The sequence below is a fragment of the Ctenopharyngodon idella genome, chromosome 12 (genome assembly GCF_019924925.1).
Source record: "Ctenopharyngodon idella isolate HZGC_01 chromosome 12, HZGC01, whole genome shotgun sequence".
Taxonomy (NCBI): Eukaryota; Metazoa; Chordata; class Actinopteri; order Cypriniformes; family Xenocyprididae; genus Ctenopharyngodon; species Ctenopharyngodon idella.
Genome location: NC_067231.1, coordinates 9,240,707 through 9,259,038, shown reverse-complemented (window position 1 = coordinate 9,259,038; position 18,332 = coordinate 9,240,707). Strand labels below are relative to the sequence as shown.

Here is an 18,332-nt window from a genome sequence, read left to right as displayed (position 1 = left end):
GTCAGGAATTCTGCATTCCAGATGAAGGTGGGGAGATCATTCCACCAGCAAGGAACTGTGAATGAAAATGTACTGGAAAGTGATTTCGTGCCTCTCTGTGATGGCACCACAAGCCGTCGCTCCCTTACCAGTCGCAGGCTTCTGGAGGGGATGTAGACTCGTAAGAGCGAGTGGAAGTAGGAGGGTGCTGAGCCTATGGTAGATCTGTAAGCAAGCATCAATGTCTTAAACTTCAATCAATGCAACTGGATGCCAGTGCAGAGAGATGAAGAGAGGTGTGACGTAGGCCCCTCTTGGGCTCATTGAAAACAAGACGCGATGCAGCTTTCTGAATCATTTGTACAGGGTTTGACTGCACATGATGGAAGTCCAGCCATAAGAGCATTGCAGTAATCAAGCCTAGTAATGACCAGGTCCTGGACGAGAAGTATGCTTTGTTAGGTGGATGTTGAAATCGTGCTGTAGAGTCGGATTGGCAGGAAAGCTCAGTCTTTGCCAGGTTGAGCTGCAGGTGATGTTCTTTCATCCATGCTGAGACGTCCGCCAGACAGCTTGAGATATTGTAATTCACAGTGCTGCCCCCTAATATTCGACTAACATTTAGTCAATGAGAAGAGGCTTAGTCGACCAAAATTTTATTAGTCGCAGGAAAAAAAAAATTCCACAGGAAGTTGCAAAGTCACACAGTCTATGACGGAATGATCATTAACAGCTGGTCTATGTGGTAATTTCAGTACATCGAACAGGACATCCATACACTCACCTATCATTCATTGACCTCAAATATGGTTTATCAAACATGTAAGTAGCAACTTTACATGACCACTCGCTTTAACGTTAACCTAGAAAAATGTGGGCTTTCAAGTGTTGGTGTGGAGGGTGAAAGCTGAATAGTAGGGTGCTTACTGCATGACAGCTAAACATGGAGGCACCGGTGCAATCACTTGCATTTAAAATAATCAGTCATTTGTGGTCATACAGATAAGAGTAATACATCTTTTGAATCTGTGAAGAGTCTATTTTTATTTGTGTGCACTCACAATAACAAAACGTACTTTTGTAAAATAATGAAAGCAAACAGGGTTCGCTTTCTGCCGTCTCTCTCTGTGAACTTGGAGCACGCTGAATAAAAGAGCCGAAACTCTATGTAAACTTGCCTGATAGGCATGAAAAATATAGCTTAAATGTAGAAAGTGAAATGTGTACTTTTAAATGAACCAATTCAAATGGAAAACAAATATTTTCAGATTATGTACAACCCGAATTCTGAAAAAGTTGGGACGTCACATGAGCCAATATTTTATTCACAATAGAACATAGATAAATGTTTAAACTGAGAAATTTTACAATTTTATGCACAAAATGAGCTCATTTCAAATTTGATGCCTGCTACAGGTCTCAAAATAGTTGGGATGGAGGCATGTTTACCATGGTGTAGCATCTCCTCTTTTCAAAACAGTTTGAAGGCATCTGGGCATCGAAGTTATGGGTTTCTGGAGTTTTGGTGTTGAAATTTGGTCCCATTCTTGCTCGATATAGGTTTCCAGCTGCTGAAGAGTTTGTGGTTGCCTTTGACGTATTTTTCATTTAATGTTGCTCTAAAACCTTTATATACACACACACACACACACACACCTTTCAGCACTCATAGTGCCTTCCAAAACATGCAAGCTGCCCATACTGTATGCACTTATGCACCTCCATACCATCAGAGATGCTGGCTTTTGAACTGAACGCTGATAACACGTTGGAAGGTCTCCCTCCTCTTTAGCCCAGAGGACATGGCGTCCGTGATTTCCAACAAGAATGTCAAATTTGGACTCGTCTGACCATAGAACACTTTTCCACTTTGAAACAGTCCATTTTAAATGAGCCTTGGCCCACAGGACACAACGGCGCTTCTGGACCATGTTCACATATGGCTTCCTTTTTGCATGATAGAGCTTTAGTTGGCATCTGCAGATGGCACAGTGGATTGTGTTTACCGACAGTGGTTTCTGGAAGTATTCCTGGGCCCATTTAGTAATGTCATTGACACAATCATGCCGATGAGTGATGCAGTGTCGTCTGAGGGCCTGAAGACCACAGGCATCCAATGAAGGTCTTCAGCCTTGTCCCTTACACAGAGATTTCTCCAGTTTTTCTGAATCTTTTGATGATATTATGCACTTTAGATGATGAGATTTGCAAAGCCTTTGCAATTTCACGTTGAGGAACATTGTTTTTAAAGTATTCCACAATCTTTTTACATACTCTTTCACAGCTCTGCCCATCTTTACTTCTGAGAGAGACTGCCTCTCTAAGACATCCCTTTATAGCTAATCATGTTACAGACCTGATATCAATTAACTTAATTAGTTGCTAGATGTTCTCCTAGCTGAATCTTTTCAAAATGTCTTGCTTTTTCAGCCATTTTTGCCCCTGTGCCAACTTTGAGACCTGTAGCAGTTTAAACATTTATGTAATCTATGTTCTATTGTGAATAAAATATTGGCTCATGTGATTTGAAAGTCTTTTAGTTTTCATTTTATTCAAATTTAAAAAACATCCCAACTTTTCCAGAATTCAGGTTGTAATCCATATGAAACATGCATATAGGCACGTTCACTACTGCAGAGATGACGAGTCAGCATCGTCGACTTCATCACTGCAGCCGAAAATACAGAAAACACTAGTTTATCAATTAATTATTAAAATGTTAAACCAATCTCCTTGCGGGTTTTTCTCCCGATGCATTCATAATGATTACTTCTTGCTGGTGCGCTGCAGCAAGCTTATGTGTGTGTTTGAACGCTGATTAGGCTATAGGCATTAAAGGTTCTTTATTATGAGTTTTTTGGTTCATTAATAAACGTGCGATTAGTTGATTAGTTGACTAATTGCTTAAAATGAACGACTATTACTCGAACAGAAAATTTAGTCGAGGGCACTCAAGGGACACTGGATGGAAATGCCACAATGCGCATAAATTATGTGCTAACTGAATTTATGTGATACAAAAACATGCGCATAAGCTATGATGGAAACGCCAAATAAATTTCTTGATATGCATCAAAAAAAGACGGGATTTTGTGATAGCGTAAGTGGACTCACCAACCGTCCGATATTGTTGCACAACATCTGAAATGCTGTTTTGGTCATTCTATAATGCCCGAGCAAGGTCTTTCATTAAAGTGGTTTAGTATAATTCCCTCCCAGAAGCGCCTCCCACGATTGCGTTCACAAACACTAAGCATCTGAATGCAAGATAACATGACAGCGTTTATTGCAGTTTGTACACTGCACACTCTGAGGCGCAAGTAATTTATTATATATGAAAAATATTATATACAGTTGCTTCTACTGCAGCAATTTCCATTTTTCTTAGGATATTTAACGGCAGTTTATCAGGAAGTGACGATTTTGTTCTTGACTCACTGGATGGAAACAGTGCTTTATTCACAAATGTTTTATGCGATATTCCAAATTTGCACACAAGTCACAACTTTGGATGGAAACAAAGCTAGGTGATTGGCTACAATGATCAACACTTCAAAAACATGTAAATGGACATCAATGACGCTCTTCAATCAAGTGCTTTCATAGATACATGGGAGCGTTTGAAAGCTTTCAAGCCTGCTTTCAAACGCTCACGCTTTCAAATTCAAACACTTTCACGTGCCTTCAAACGCTCCCATGCGTTGATCATTGTAGCCAATCAGACATATCTGATGAGCGTGTGAACACAAAGGCCAATCAGGTGTTTACTAATCTGCTCAACAGTGCTCAAAGAGTCACATTTTTAATTTTAGTACTGACTTGGTATCGCGGTCGGTACTTTTGACAACACTAGTGAATAGCACAAATCAAAGGATAATGTCTAAAAACGAACATCTGTTAGTTGGTTCAGTCACTAAAATTAACATTGAGTCAATTACTTTTACAAATTTTTATTTATTTATTTTTTTTTTTACTTGCATGTGCTCTGCAACAGTGAAAAAATACATTAGATATGACATTGGGTCGAACAATTACAAAAATAAAACAAAATGAAACCATACTGCAAACATTTTTCATATAAGCATACATCATTCTGAAATTAACATTAAAGTATCCAAATTAACACCCAAAACCTTTCTTTGAAAGACAGTTGGATTCATAACAAAAGATGTTTTTATAAATCACAAATTAAACCCAACACCTTTAGTGCAACTATCATTTTACATCAACCCCAACAGCTCGCTCTGAAGACCTGCAGACCACAAATTCAACATGATCAACTTTATCTGTGATGCAAAACTCTTCATGAGGCTTTATATGGCCATGATTTATGACTGAATATCAGCCACTTTTTGATAAATCATACTGAAATCTTGGAGAAAAAAAAAAAAAAAAAAAAAAAAAAAGTGCTAATTGCCAATTAGTGCAAAGATGACCTTGATAGAAGGACTAATGGAATATGCTTAAAGTAGACAGTTTAAAAATTAGGAGAAGGGGAATTGAGGTTAACCGGAAAAAGAATACAGATAAACTGATGAATGTGGTCCGTCACAAAATCCAATTCATGCTTAGCGTCGTCCTGTGTTTCAGGTCATTGTAGAGAGAGGTCAAAGGGTCAGTGCTCATTTATGATGCTACAGCCAGATATCCTGTAGCTGATCTGCAGTCAGGGGAAAAAAAAAAAAAAAAAAAAAAAAAAAAACAAACAAACAAACAAACTTAATCTTACAATAAAAAAAGACCAAGGGCCGAATTTACTAAACAGGCCAAATTAGCATTAGACAGCAAAATCACATAAAAGCACCGATTTACTGACAATGCACAAAAAAAAAAAAAAAAAAAAAAAAGACAAGACGCAGCAGCTCATTTCTATTATGACCAACACAATCTACCTAAAATGGTGCAAATTAGGGTACGTTTACATGACAACGATGTTGTCAAAATGACCCTCGTTCACACGGATCTGCAAAATGATTAAAAGCGCTGTATAGTTGACGATGTCACTTGTAAAGAAACACTACGTGCCTATAGACTGAACATGTAATACGCATGTGCATGATGTCACCATTTTCAAAAATTTGCATTTTGTAGTTCACACAGAGACAATAACTCTATAGTTTTCAAAAACTTGCACATTGAAACCCATTTTCAAAAGTTTGCATCATCAGGTCTGGGTGATCTAACACCACAGGCACAGCAAATTAAAAAAAAAAAAAAAAAAAAAAAAAATTAAATAAATGCAACTTGGCAACAGATACGTTCAGATGTCTTACTAATAAATAAATAAATAAATAATAAAAATAAAAATAGAACAATGTCTAAAAGCTGCTGTGACATGGTGTACAGCAAACAAGCTAAAAAGCCCAGAACTAAGTTTCTATAAGCTGTCGACCCCCCCCCAAAAAATGAATGTTTAAAGACACAAAAGTGGATAAAGGCAGTGAGACAGAGCACAACGGGTCATATTACTATAAGAACTACAATGGAGGGGAACGTATTCGGCGACAGGTGAAATAATTCTTTGACGTGGTTAAAAATAATGAATGGTTTGTTTTTGTTTGTTTAGCATATGTTGTCACCGATTACGTTCCCCTCCAGTGTATTTCTTATAGTAATATGACCAGTTGCGATCTGTCTCACTTCCTGTATCCACTTTTGTGTCCTTAAACATTCATTTTTTGGGGTCGACAGCTCATTTCTGGGTTTTTTAGCTTGTTAGCTGTACACCTTGTCTTACAGCAGCTTTTAGGCATTGTTCTGTTTTTTGTAATAAGTCAGAAATGACAAGGAGGCAGCCTCACGCAATACAAAGTCAATGGAGACGGTTGAATCGTATAACAGCAACTACCACAACCTTGTCCAGTGCAAAATGGGTTAAGATGAGTGCAAAACTCAGTTCCTGAAAGGCCACAGCCTTGCAGAGTTTAGTTCCATCCCTGCTCAACACACATACCTGTAGTTTTGTTTATAAACAATGTAGTCTCAGTGGGAAAATAAATAAATGCGTAAGAGTTCAGGTAAGAGGCTAAATGTATGTTGAGACAAATCTATGTAATAGATGTATAAAAAAAAAAAAAAGAACATCAGCATAATTTCATGTGTAAAACCACAGAGCAATTCAGAAGCAAAAAGGACCAAAACGCAAAAGGTGTAATGGACCCGAATGCAACAGGGTTAAATACTCTCCTCCCATAAATGTTGTGTCTGAAACGGAAAATCCTACAAATGCACATGCAATATGGTCAGCCGCAAAAATAATTGCCCATGCCTTTTCAATGCTAATTTCTCACAGCATGTCTTTATAAAAAAAAAAAAAAAAAAAAAACGAACTACTGTCAGAATTTACTAATGCCAAATGAGGGTTTGCGCTGTTGCAAGCTGTAAGTAAATTTAGCTGCAAGTGTGTAATATTCATGTGCAGATAAAACAAGCAAGCTATGGGTAGGATGACGTACTGAAAATCTCTAACATAGTGAGTGTGAAAATCTCAGTTCATTCAGAGCATAAAAGTGTGGATGAAAAGGGTTCAAACATTCTCATTAAGAGAAACTATACAGTACAGGTATCAGCAAATCTAATGGCTGTGCAAATATGCAATTTGATTTTTAAAGGAATCGTTCACCCCTCAAACTCGTATACACACTCTGTCACTGCAAACCTGTATGAATTTCTTCAGTGAATCACCTGAAGGAGGTGGTCTCTGCCAGAATGGAAGCGAACTCTGGAACAGTTCGCTTGTGGTAAGAAACCAATCTGATAAACAAAACTATCAATGAAACAAGCGACACATCTTTTAGTGTATAATTTTTTGGTGAACATTACTTATTGTTGAATACCAAAAAGCAACACCTTAATGTCACTGCTCTTTTCCTAAACAGGAGGAATTGCAAGAATGCAGTCCTGACAAGGCCTTGATTTCATTCTCTAATGGATTTATCAGTTACAGTGGGAACCCAGGCTTACATACACATTCATATTTGTGTTGGCAATGACAGCTAGTCCACGGAGCTAACAATCCATTGTGGACAACTGCTACGAGCAAAGCCCTCTCAAAATAAACTGGTGAACCAATGAGAGGACAGTTTTACTTGCATGTGACTTGGATAAATTGCGATATGCATTTGTTATAAAGTTGAATTTTCTCATTGGTTCAGTTTACCTTCACAAGGCTACATTTCAATTTATGTCTCCATTTCACAAAGCAAAAGGTCTGAAAATGCCCTAAGAGGTATGCAAAGTGTGAAGTATTGAGTGCAGTATTTAGACTTACTCCATGTTGTTCTTTAGTCGGTGTATGGTCCGCTTGTCCAGATAGCGACAGAAAAGTGTTAGCAGGTTGGAGGGCAGAAGTAATGGCTCAACAAGTGTTGTCTGGGATAGCTGCCGGGCCACATGGAATACGGTATCCGTCCTTGACGGTTGTTAGAAAAATTACGTTACAATTTTAACATTTTTTTTAAAAATAGTATTTTTGTCTTGTTTCCAGTCCAAATATCTAAAAATTCTTAAGTCAAGATGCATTTACTAGATAAGCAAAACAGCATAAGATATTATATCTTGTTTTCTGGGAGAAAAAAAAAAAAAAAAAAAAAAAAAAAAAAAAAATATTAAAACAGAAACAAGATTTTTTTTTCTTACCCCACCGGCAGAGAATTTAGCTTGTTTTAAGGAAAAACTTAGATTTTGGACTGGAAACAAGACAAAATACTAAATTAGAAAAGCATGTTTATAGATTTTCAGTGACTTGTGCCTTAAATTTGGATCTGTTTCTCACACAAAGTTACCGTATGATTTCTATGTACATGATATTTGACATACAGAGACACAGACTAATGTAATTGTTCTAAGTAATTTGAAGGCAAGCACAAATGGTACCAGGTCTCAAAATCTCCAATGCTGGGCTCCATGGGAAGGTCAGAAGATAAGAGCCTTTCTCCCTGCGAGAGCAGAGCATACAGCAGCGACAGACCAAACTGCAAAGCAACAATTAAGTTAATTTAAGAATGCTGCTTTTTTTTTTTTTTTTTTTTTAAATACAGTACACATTGTAAAGACTACCTGCCTTCATTAAACCTGAAAATACTAGAAAGCAATACCACTAGGAAGCCCTGAAAAAATGTAAAGCTGTTAAACATTAGCTAACTGTAGTTATAGTAAAACCACATACACAGAAAAGGACAAAAAATATATAATAATAATAATAATAATAATAATAAAAACAAAATTATAATAAACTGCCTGAAAGCTGACCTTGTTTTGGCAGGCCAGCGTTAACCGTGTGTCTTTTGAGTCGGGCAGTGATGTGGTGAACTCTTTGAGAATTCTGATTAGCTGACTGAATGCAAGTCCATCAATCACAGCACGGAGAGATGGATACAAAACAGGCAGGGCCTGTGAAGAGGTTTGAGCGTGAATATGTGATCAACATCAAAAGCTATACTGAAAACACAAATTATTACACATGTTCCAGACCTCATCTGTATCTCTGCTCATCAATACCGGGAGGTGTTTGGTCACCACGCTCAGGATATGTAGGGATGCATCATGTGACAGGAAGGGCAGGAGTCTGGCCAACATCCTCTTTCCTTTAGATACAAGTAGACACGAAATAAATTCCTCTCCTGAATCCCTGTAGGGAGGGAGAAGAATATGAATTATATTATAATATATATATATATATATATATATATATATAAATAAAATAAATAAATAAAATAGACCACAGGAGTATGAAATCAAACTTATGGTTCGTTTCCACCGAGTGGTACGGTTCAGTTCAGTACAATTCGGGACAGCAAACCCTGATCCGGATTGCATTTCCACCACCAACCCTTACTTGATAGGCGTGGTGTATGCCGGAAAGTAGTGATTACCGTCACTTTCTTCACACGAGAATGACGTCAAACAACAATGGATGACATACAGCAGGTTTGTTTGAGCAAAGGCTGAAGGCTGCAAAAGGAAAAAAAGCCGAAAAATACACATTGTGTTGCAATGGTATTGTGTTGTCATTCAACTTGTAGCACGCGCAAGTGATGATTCTCTGTAAACCAATCAACGTTCTGCAGTGAGTGTAGCTCCACCCTTTTGGTATCCATACTATTGGTACTATTATGCTTGGTACCCCAACGGAAGAGTCCCAAAAAAGTGGTATGGTATGGTTCAGAATTAGGGTACCATTCACAACTTTTGACAATGGAAATGGCAAAAATTGCATACCTTACTGCCCAGTGGAAACAAGCCATTATACTGTACATTCAAAACTAAATTAAAAGAAGTTTCTTACAATAGATTAGTGCACCTCAGCTCAGTGTAAAGCTGCTGCACCTTCCTCTTCATGTTCTGCATCAACTGCCTCTCCTCATCTTTGTCAGACACTGTTGCCTTCATTTTCTCTGCCTCTTCTACTTCTAACAAAACTATGTACAACTGTGAGAAAGCAAAGTGGTTAAACAGTCATACGGTGCTCAAAATCAGAATGCAACTAAAGTTACCCCCTAAAGTAGAGTACTAAATACGGAAGACAAAATATGTCGCTACTTTGGTTTCATTGTGACTTTGTGAAGTACATCTGAGATTCATGGATTAATGGAGGAAAAAAAAAAAAAAAAAAAAAAAAAAAAAGTTGTTTCAATGCAGTTGTTGACTGAATATTGAGATGTGTGTGTTCCACTCAAAAGTGAATGCAGATGAATGCAAGTTTGCAGTGGCAGGTTTAAGCAGACTAAAAGATTGGAGAAGTCATGCATATCACAAGAGAGTGTCATTTTCACTTGAAGGACCAGTTATAACAATAACAATGATTATTTATAATCAAAAAAAAAAAAAAAAAAAGAAGAAAAGCAGACACTAACAATATGGAGAATAGAGCTGGGCGATATGGCCAAAAACCTCACAATATTTTTTTTCCATATCATATGATATCAATATTTAATCACATTATTCTTTTAACGTTAATAGACATTGGGAATACATTTAAACTTGTTCACAATTAAACAGAGTACAGAGTAGCTACCTTTTAATTTAGGGCCCCATGAAATCCATTTTATTTTTCCCTAAATTCTGTTTTCCCATTTTATTTTTTGGGGGATTCTGTTTGATTACAAATTTATATAAACTTTAGCAATTTAATAAAAGCTTTAAAAATGTAAATCAAATGAATGTATAACAATTACTTAAAACATTTTTATTTTTTGTCAAATAAGATGCACAACAGAACTGTTTTAATTTAAAACATGGATGAAAAAAATATCTTGGTTGTATGATAATAATAATAATACTTTTAGAAGTACATTTTAGTATACAGTAGTGATCTATTTCTGTCAATTCATTGAAGTCAATTTGTTGTGAAGAACTTTCAGTTTTAGTGTGTATTTATTTGATGGTAGACTCTCAAAGCAGCTCTGGAGATGAAGTTCATGTGTTCATGTCCTCATGAGACTGCAAACGCTGAAAACACTGAGCGTCACATGCGTCTGAGTTTGTGTATCAGATGAAACCGCACAGTTCATTCAAAGAGAGACACTCAGAAATCACTTATTAGCAACATGCACTGACTGGCTGTCGTCACGTTTATTTCTGCTGTGTGATAGGCTGTTAGATTAATCCATATAGAGTAAAAATGTCCAGAACTTATCATTGATGCAAATTTTATCGATATGATATAGTTTAGTTTATCGCCCAGCCCTAATGGAGAACATGTGCGGGATGGCAAGTCACTGATGGTTGGTGACATGTTTGGTTAGGGCACAGTATAAGAGTGAAAAAAAATGTTCCAAACCAAAATAAAAACTTCAGAACCAGATTCAAATATTAAAGTGGTTACTTTACCTTCTCAATGGTGCTCAACACCTCCAACCTTTGCTGTCTAGTGTCTTTGTGCTCCTGCTCAAATAAGAAGGTACAGCTTTTTTTTTTTAGCCCCCCTCCTCACCAAAATATTCCAAATTATTTTTGCATCTTCAGTTAAAGACAGCAAATCTCACCTCATCAGGTGTGTTTGCATGAACAGCATCAATTGCTCTTCTGGGAGAGAAACAGGTGGACACCGCAACCTGCCCGAGCGAACCTTCAATGTGGACCACTGTAGTAATGTAGTAATGCAAGAATCACTACAAACTACTCGTACTGTAAATTTATAAAACAGGCATTCCATCAGATTATTGTGCCAGACCTGGGATGTACGAGACCGTTTTCGTAACATAAGGGGTTGTGAGTTTAGGTGGTTCCTTCTTTAGCCGGTCACCCAGGAACTCCTCTTCATTAAGTTTGGCTTCCATCCTCTGATAGTACTCCTGAAGAGGTTAAAAATAACACTCATACATTTGTAAGGAAGTAACTTTTTTAAAGCCAGCACACAGCCAACAGGACAGTGTTGAGAAAACAGATGTCGAACAGTAGTTAAACCCAACAACTTCCTTGCCCATTTTCAGGAGGGCGGAGCAGTTTAGGACTGATACAGACCTGGTAATAGTAGTCATCCAGATGTGGATTCTCACTCTGTAGCTGGATCATCTGCAACCTGATTATCCATTCCTTTTCTTTATCGGTCATGATTTGAGAATATGGGTCCCAGCTCACTGGTTTTCTAAGAATTACATTTCAATTCAGAAAAGGGAAAGACAACATTTCCTGGTAAACATTTATTTCCATAAGACAACGTTCATTGCACTTACCTGTGAGGTCTCTGCTGTCGCTGACTCAAAAGCCGCTTGTGCTGTGGGTGGAACTGAGCAACAGGACCTGGTGCTCTAAAAGTTGACAAATAAAAATCAGTTATGGAAAGACCAAATAGTAGCTAGTAAGATCAAATTACAGAACCAAAGTTGAAAACTTAACCTCAAAATAAAATCCTGTCATAAGAATTTTTTTATTTTTTTATTTTTTTTATTTATTTTTTTTTTTTTTACAGCCAATACCAGATTTCTTATTCAATACGAATTTAAGTTATCAGGATGTAGAAGCTTTTAATTTATCATCATCATCATCATCATCATCATCATCATCATCATCATCATCATCATCTTAGTACCCGTAACTTGTTCATCTATATTAGAATATATCCTAATACAAGTGCACAACATGTCTTCACTTCCTTCGTAGTAAAATTAAGCCAAAATATTCTAGAAAATGCCAGAGTGTGTGCATTAGTGAAGCAATATCAAGGTCCCACCCATACCCCCACAGACTCAATCGCAAGCACAGCTGTTAATCATGACATTACCCCACCATTTTTACAGCCTCAAACTAAAATTACTGGAGAAAAAAAAAAAAAAAAAAACACACTTGGACATAAGTCAGCATGGTAAGAATTACCTAAAATGTCAGAATCCATCTTTAGAAAAAAAAAAAAAAAAATGATTTCAAGTGTGATTGGATTTATTTTTTTAAAGTTTGACTAAATTAACCCATTCGATTACATGGAGAGGATGGGGTTTATGACCTATACTGCAGACAGCCACCAGGGGGCAACGGAAAAGTTTTGGCTTTAATTTTCAGGACATGTGCTGCACACTTGAGATACATACAGGTGCTGGTCATATAATTAGAATATCATCAAAAAGTTGATTTATTTCACTAATTCCATTCAAAAAGTGAAACTTGTATATATTCATTCATTACACACAGATTGATATATTTCAAATGTTTATTTCTTTTAATTTTGATGATTATAACTGACAACTAAGGAAAATCCCAAATTCAGTATCTCAGAAAATTAGAATACTACTTAAGACCAATACAAAGAAAGGATTTTTAGAAATCTTGGCCAACTGAGAAGTATGAACATGAAAAGTATGAGCATGTACAGCACTCAATACTTAGTTGGGGCTCCTTTTGCCTGAATTACTGCAGCAATGCGGCGTGGCATGGAGTCGATCAGTCTGTGGCACTGCTCAGGTGTTATAAGAGCCCAGGTTGCTCTGATAGTGGCCTTCAGCTCTTCTGCATTGTTGGGTCTGGCATATCGCATCTTCCTCTTCACAATACCCCATAGATTTTCTATGGGGTTAAGGTCAGGCGAGTTTGCTGGCCAATTAAGAACTGGGATACCATGGTCCTTAAACCAGGTACTGGTAGCTTTGGCACTGTGTGCAGGTGCCAAGTCCTGTTGGAAAATGAAATCTGCATCTCCATAAAGTTGGTCAGCAGCAGGAAGCATGAAGTGCTCTAAAACTTCCTGGTATACGGCTGCGTTGACCTTGGACCTCAGAAAACACAGTGGACCAACACCAGCGGATGACATGGCACCCCAAACCATCACTGACTGTGGAAACTTTACACTGGACCTCAAGCAACATGGATTGTGTGCCTCTCCTCTCTTCCTCCAGACTCTGGGACCCTGATTTCCAAAGGAAATGCAAAATTTACTTTCATCAGAGAACATAACTTTGGACCACTCAGCAGCAGTCCAGTCCTTTTTGTCTTTAGCCCAGGCGAGACGCTTCTGACGCTGTCTGTTGTTCAAGAGTGGCTTGACACAAGGAATGCAACAGCTAAAACCCATGTCTTGCATACGTCTGTGCGTAGTGGTTCTTGAAGCACTGACTCCAGCTGCAGTCCACTCTTTGTGAATCTCCCCCACATTTTTGAATGGGTTTTGTTTCACAATCCTCTCCAGGGTGCGGTTATCCCTATTGCTTGTACACTTTTTTTTCTACCACATCTTTACCTTCCCTTCGCCTCTCTATTAATGTGCTTGGACACAGAGCTCTGTGAACAGCCAGCCTCTTTTGCAATGACCTTTTGTGTCTTGCCCTCCTTGTGCAAGGTGTCAGTGGTCGTCTTTTGGACAACTGTCAAGTCAGCAGTCTTCCCCATGATTGTGTAGCCTACAGAACTAGACTGAGAGACCATTTAAAGGCCTTTGCAGGTGTTTTGAGTTAATTAGCTGATTAGAGTGTGGCACCAGGTGGCTTCAATATTGAACCTTTATTTATATTTATATATATATATATATATATATATATATATATATATATATATATATATATATATATATATATATATATATATATATACATATATATACAAAATTGACTCCGTTTTAGGCTTTTTACTGAAGCACAATATGAAGATATTTGGTAGAATTTTCACACTCATTCATGCGTGAAATGGGAGTAAGAATGTTTTCACAAGCAAATCATGATTAATCGACTTTCATTCTACATTTTTCTAAATGTACAAAAAATTTTTTAGGAACAACTGAAATTGCTCTTCTGAGTGAACCACACATATATAGAGAGCTAGACAGTTACTCGGTGTGTGTGTGTGTGTGTACACATTTTGTGAATTAGGCAGAAATTTCTCATGAGAAGTTCTCCTGTGCGTATAAATGAATCCAAGCAAATATTAGTAAATGAGACCCATTTGTTATCAAATCTCATTTGCACTTACACAAACTTTCCATGATGTGGTCAGTTTCGAGACATCACACCTAGTGTGACCTTTTCATGAGTCAAGTTTGAATAAATGGAAGTACATTATTCAGTTTGCTTTACAATGTGGCTGTATGACTTGGTCTATAACGTATTGAAGTTGTATACATCCCAGTACCATTAACCATTTGAAAAAATGCTTGATAGCAGGGTTTGGAAGAACATGACGGTTCATATTTTTCTTTGAAATCTTCAAAAGTATTCCTTTACAGAGTAGATGACCAACCTGAAGCCCTGCATGATGTTGGAGGATGGGCTGTAGAATGGAGCAGGCCTGGGGGAGTCCGTCCCGAACTGCAGGTGCATGAGTTTGGGCGTGTGGGGCATTGGGGTAGAGAGATGAGGACGGGAAGGTGACAGAAAGCCTCCAGGCTGGACAAAAACAAAAACGGATATGAGCTTCTGGACAAAAAAAAAAAAAAAAAAAAAAAAAAAAAAAAGGTGGCTTTATTCAGGAACAGAAAATTAGCAATTGTATGAACAAGAGGGTCACCTGGTTATATTGTTGCTGGGGTGTAAAGAGTCTTTGGGGACGAAAAGGTGAACAAGGCACCATGGGACTCTTTTGTGCCTAAACAAGAGAAAGAAAAAAGTAGATCCATTTCTGTACATCTTGCTCTTTATTAAAAACTGGATTGACACAGCAGACTGCCTAAACTTCTAGATAATTACTGGTGTTTGCCAAGTAAAGCATGACTAGAGCAAATTCAAGGGTTTTGAACAAACCGCTAACCATATTAAATAATTAACTTAAATAGAATTGGCTTTTGTATCGTTATAATGCTAAAGTCAAAGAATAAAGTTGACTGTGAATCTTTTTTCAAGCCACTATAAAAAGACCTGTCAGATGTATACACCTTTGGGACACTGAAAGGTTTGTGAACACTACACAAATCTGAATTGTGAAAATGGACATGACAGCTAATCTGACTGCTAAGCTAAACCAAATAGGGGTACTGAGCATGCACAATTAAATATCCTGTATGAGCTGATATTTCAAACCAGTTTAGACAGCAAAACAAAACATCAGATAATGTGCTTTAAAAAAATAAAAAAATAAAAATAACTTCTCTCTCTGAAACTTTCCCAGCAGCACTCTGTGAGTCCCCAAACCCAATTTGTTTGTTGATGGTTTAACGACATTAACCCCATCACAGAAAATAAGCTTAGGACAAGCTATTGTTTGTTTATGGTTTAAATTTCTAAAACTAAAACTGGTCTCACTTTATTAAAATCTTTACATAAGAATCAAAAGGAGGATCTAAACCCATTAACAAAAACTTATGGTTTAGTCTGGAATGTCAAGCTATTATTGACTTGGGTACAAGAAAAACTGTAGAAAACACCTAGCAATGCTAATAACCACCAAGAACATTCTAGAGTAGTGGCAGCTAGTTTTGCACAGGGAAACACCACTCAAATTTACCTTTACAGAACGTAAAACTCAATCTCCTCTAGTTCCCCATTTATATTAGAAACCCCACTACCTGATAATGACATCTCTGGTTAAAGGATCCAACAAAAGGCTGTCCTCTCCTGCCCCGGCTAGTGGAAAAAGGCCTCATAGGAGAAAGAAAGTTTGGAGAGACAGGTGGGACCCTGCCACGTCCTGATCGGTCAATCACTCCCACGATCGCCTGGTCCTAAATGGTGAGAAGATCAAAATGATCTTTGAAACAGATGGTTATGTTGTATAATTGCAAATGACACATCTGAGATTTGCTTGATCACCTGATATATAGATGCTGGAGGTGGCCTACTGGACTTTAAAGATGCCATCATCCACTGTGAAGTAGAGGGGGAAGAAAAAAAAAAAAAAGAAAAAAAATATTGCACCTCAGGTCAAATAAAAAAAATAATATTGCTAAATATTGAAGACTACACACTGTATTTGAATTGAGGTCCTCCCAGTAGGAGCTGAGGCTGCAATCCACAATGGCACTATCAAGGCTCTAAAAACAAATCCAATTCAGAAAAAAGACAATTTGTGTTCACACCAGCATTTCTGAAATGTTAAAAAAAAAAAAAAAAAAAAACAGGCAGGTAAACCTTCAGGCTTGGTCGACCCTCCACAGTCTTCACCACAGCTGGGTCATCAAACAGCTGGCCTCGACCAGCTCTCCCTCTCTGAGACCGGCCCGTTGGAGTGTGGGGCCAAATGCGAGGTCCCGGTCTGGGGGGTGAACGGGAACTGTGAGAAGAAGGTGGTCTAGGAGGTGGTGGAGGTGAAGACCTTGGTGTTGGAGTGCTGTCACTACATAGCAGCAGTAGATCCGTAGGGTCTGCATCTGGATTTTCACCACTCGCACCATCATCTGGCAATTTTTGCATAGTGGTGTTTAGGGAGTTTGAGAGGGAAAAAAAAAAAAAAACATGCTGCAGGGATAATTCTTAAAAGTGATTACAATGCATCTAGCAATACAAATACAATATTACCCTCCACTTAAACAAAAATGGATGGGGACCTTTCTGCTTTATACAACTTTAAATGGATCATATATTGGTTTCCAAACCCTTCCTCAGTCAGTTACCAATTTGTGCATGTTATGATTTTATAATATAATAATACCTAAGCCAAATGTTTCCTCATTGTAGAGGTCAATCTCCTCATCCTCTTCAGCCATTTCCTGCAACAGTCCACATTCATCATCCTCTTCTTTGTCGCTCCACTGATCTCCATTCTCTGGCCAAATGGCATCAGGAACAGATTCCCCGTTTTTCTCCTGAGAGACACAAAATATATATAATAAAACATTGCTAACAATCACCTTATTAGCAATGGATTACATACAAATAAAATATGGTAACACTTTACAAGAAGATTCAATTTGTTAGCCATGTTAGCTAACATGCTAAAAGTTCAGTCCATCTTCAGTTTAACATTTACTATAACATTAAAATCAAAAGTTGTATCTGCTGATATTTAATTTACCTGGGCTAGCATGAACAAACAATGAACAGTTGTATTTTTAATAACGTTAACAAAGACTAATAAATACTGTAACAAATGTATTGCGCATTATTCGTTATTGTCTGTAAAAGCATTAACTAATGGGACCTTATTGTAAAGTACTATCGAAAATATTACGTTTAAATGAGTACATTTATAATAGGCTATATGCACGGCATTGCTTTCATCCAAAATGTTCATCTTATTTACAATGTTATTGTTTCATCTACTTACGGGATGTTCAGAATCACCCATTTAAATATTGTCAGTATTTCAATATTTTGTTAAATATTTCGTCAAGCATCCACATTCGCTAAACTTCTACAACTGCCCGTGATGTAACATGTGCTTATCAGTGTTTGCAAATGAACACACCTGCGCGCCCTTAGGTGGTGCTTCACGCAAGGCCGACGTAACTACCATAGACATTAAAGGGGACACGTTCCCACTCCCACCAACAACTAAATACTGATACAGCAAAAATAATAATATTGTGAAATATTGTTACATTTTAAAATAACTGTTTTCTATTTGAATATATTTTAAAATGCAATTTATTCCTGTGATGGTAAAGCTGAATTTTCAGCATCCGTCTTCTTCAGTGTCACATGATCCCTCAAAAATCATTCTAATATGCTAATTTACTGCTCAAGAAACATTTATTATTATTATCAATGTATTTTTTTTTTCAGGATTCTTTGTTTAATAGAAAGTTCAAAAGAACGGCATTTTTCTGAAATAGAAAGCTTTTGTAACATTATAAAATAAATGCCTTCACTGTTAGTTTTGATCAATTTAATGCATCCTTGCTAATTAAAATTATTCATTTCTTTATTTTTCTTTTAAAAATAAATAAATAAATAAAGACCCCAAACAGCAAATTTGTGACTTAGTAGTGTGCATATTGGGAGACTAAACCAAAGTCCCTTTCAAGGAAAGCCTGTTCACTCGTCGGCGGCCATATTTGC

General features: G+C 37.3%; 1 protein-coding gene across 1 annotated transcript; it reads right to left on the bottom strand.

Annotated features, from left to right (window-relative positions):
• Positions 1-3,913: 3,913 nt before the first annotated feature.
• patl2 (PAT1 homolog 2) lies at positions 3,914-17,763 on the bottom strand. The gene is made up of 19 exons (XM_051915529.1): positions 17,599-17,763; positions 16,984-17,137; positions 16,464-16,729; positions 16,301-16,366; positions 16,146-16,199; positions 15,902-16,057; positions 14,908-14,985; positions 14,641-14,786; positions 11,655-11,729; positions 11,443-11,566; positions 11,153-11,273; positions 10,965-11,062; positions 10,810-10,863; positions 9,266-9,408; positions 8,452-8,608; positions 8,230-8,370; positions 7,855-7,952; positions 7,250-7,390; positions 3,914-4,639 (listed from the first exon to the last, which is right to left on the bottom strand). The coding sequence occupies exons 1-19, from the start codon at positions 17,617-17,619 to the stop codon at positions 4,606-4,608; spliced, it is 2,127 nt and encodes a 708-aa protein (XP_051771489.1). The 5' UTR covers positions 17,620-17,763; the 3' UTR covers positions 3,914-4,605.
• Between the last annotated feature and the right edge of the window lie 569 nt (positions 17,764-18,332).

Coding starts and splice junctions, on each gene's coding strand:
- patl2 (XM_051915529.1), bottom strand. CDS start 17,619: ATGGGTGATTCTGAACATCCC. Junction 16,367..16,463: donor AGGGTCGACCAAGCCTGAAG/GTTTACCTGCCT, acceptor ATTTGTTTTTAG/AGCCTTGATAGTGCCATTGT. Junction 4,640..7,249: donor CGACTAAAGAACAACATGGA/GTAAGTCTAAAT, acceptor CCCTGACTGCAG/ATCAGCTACAGGATATCTGG.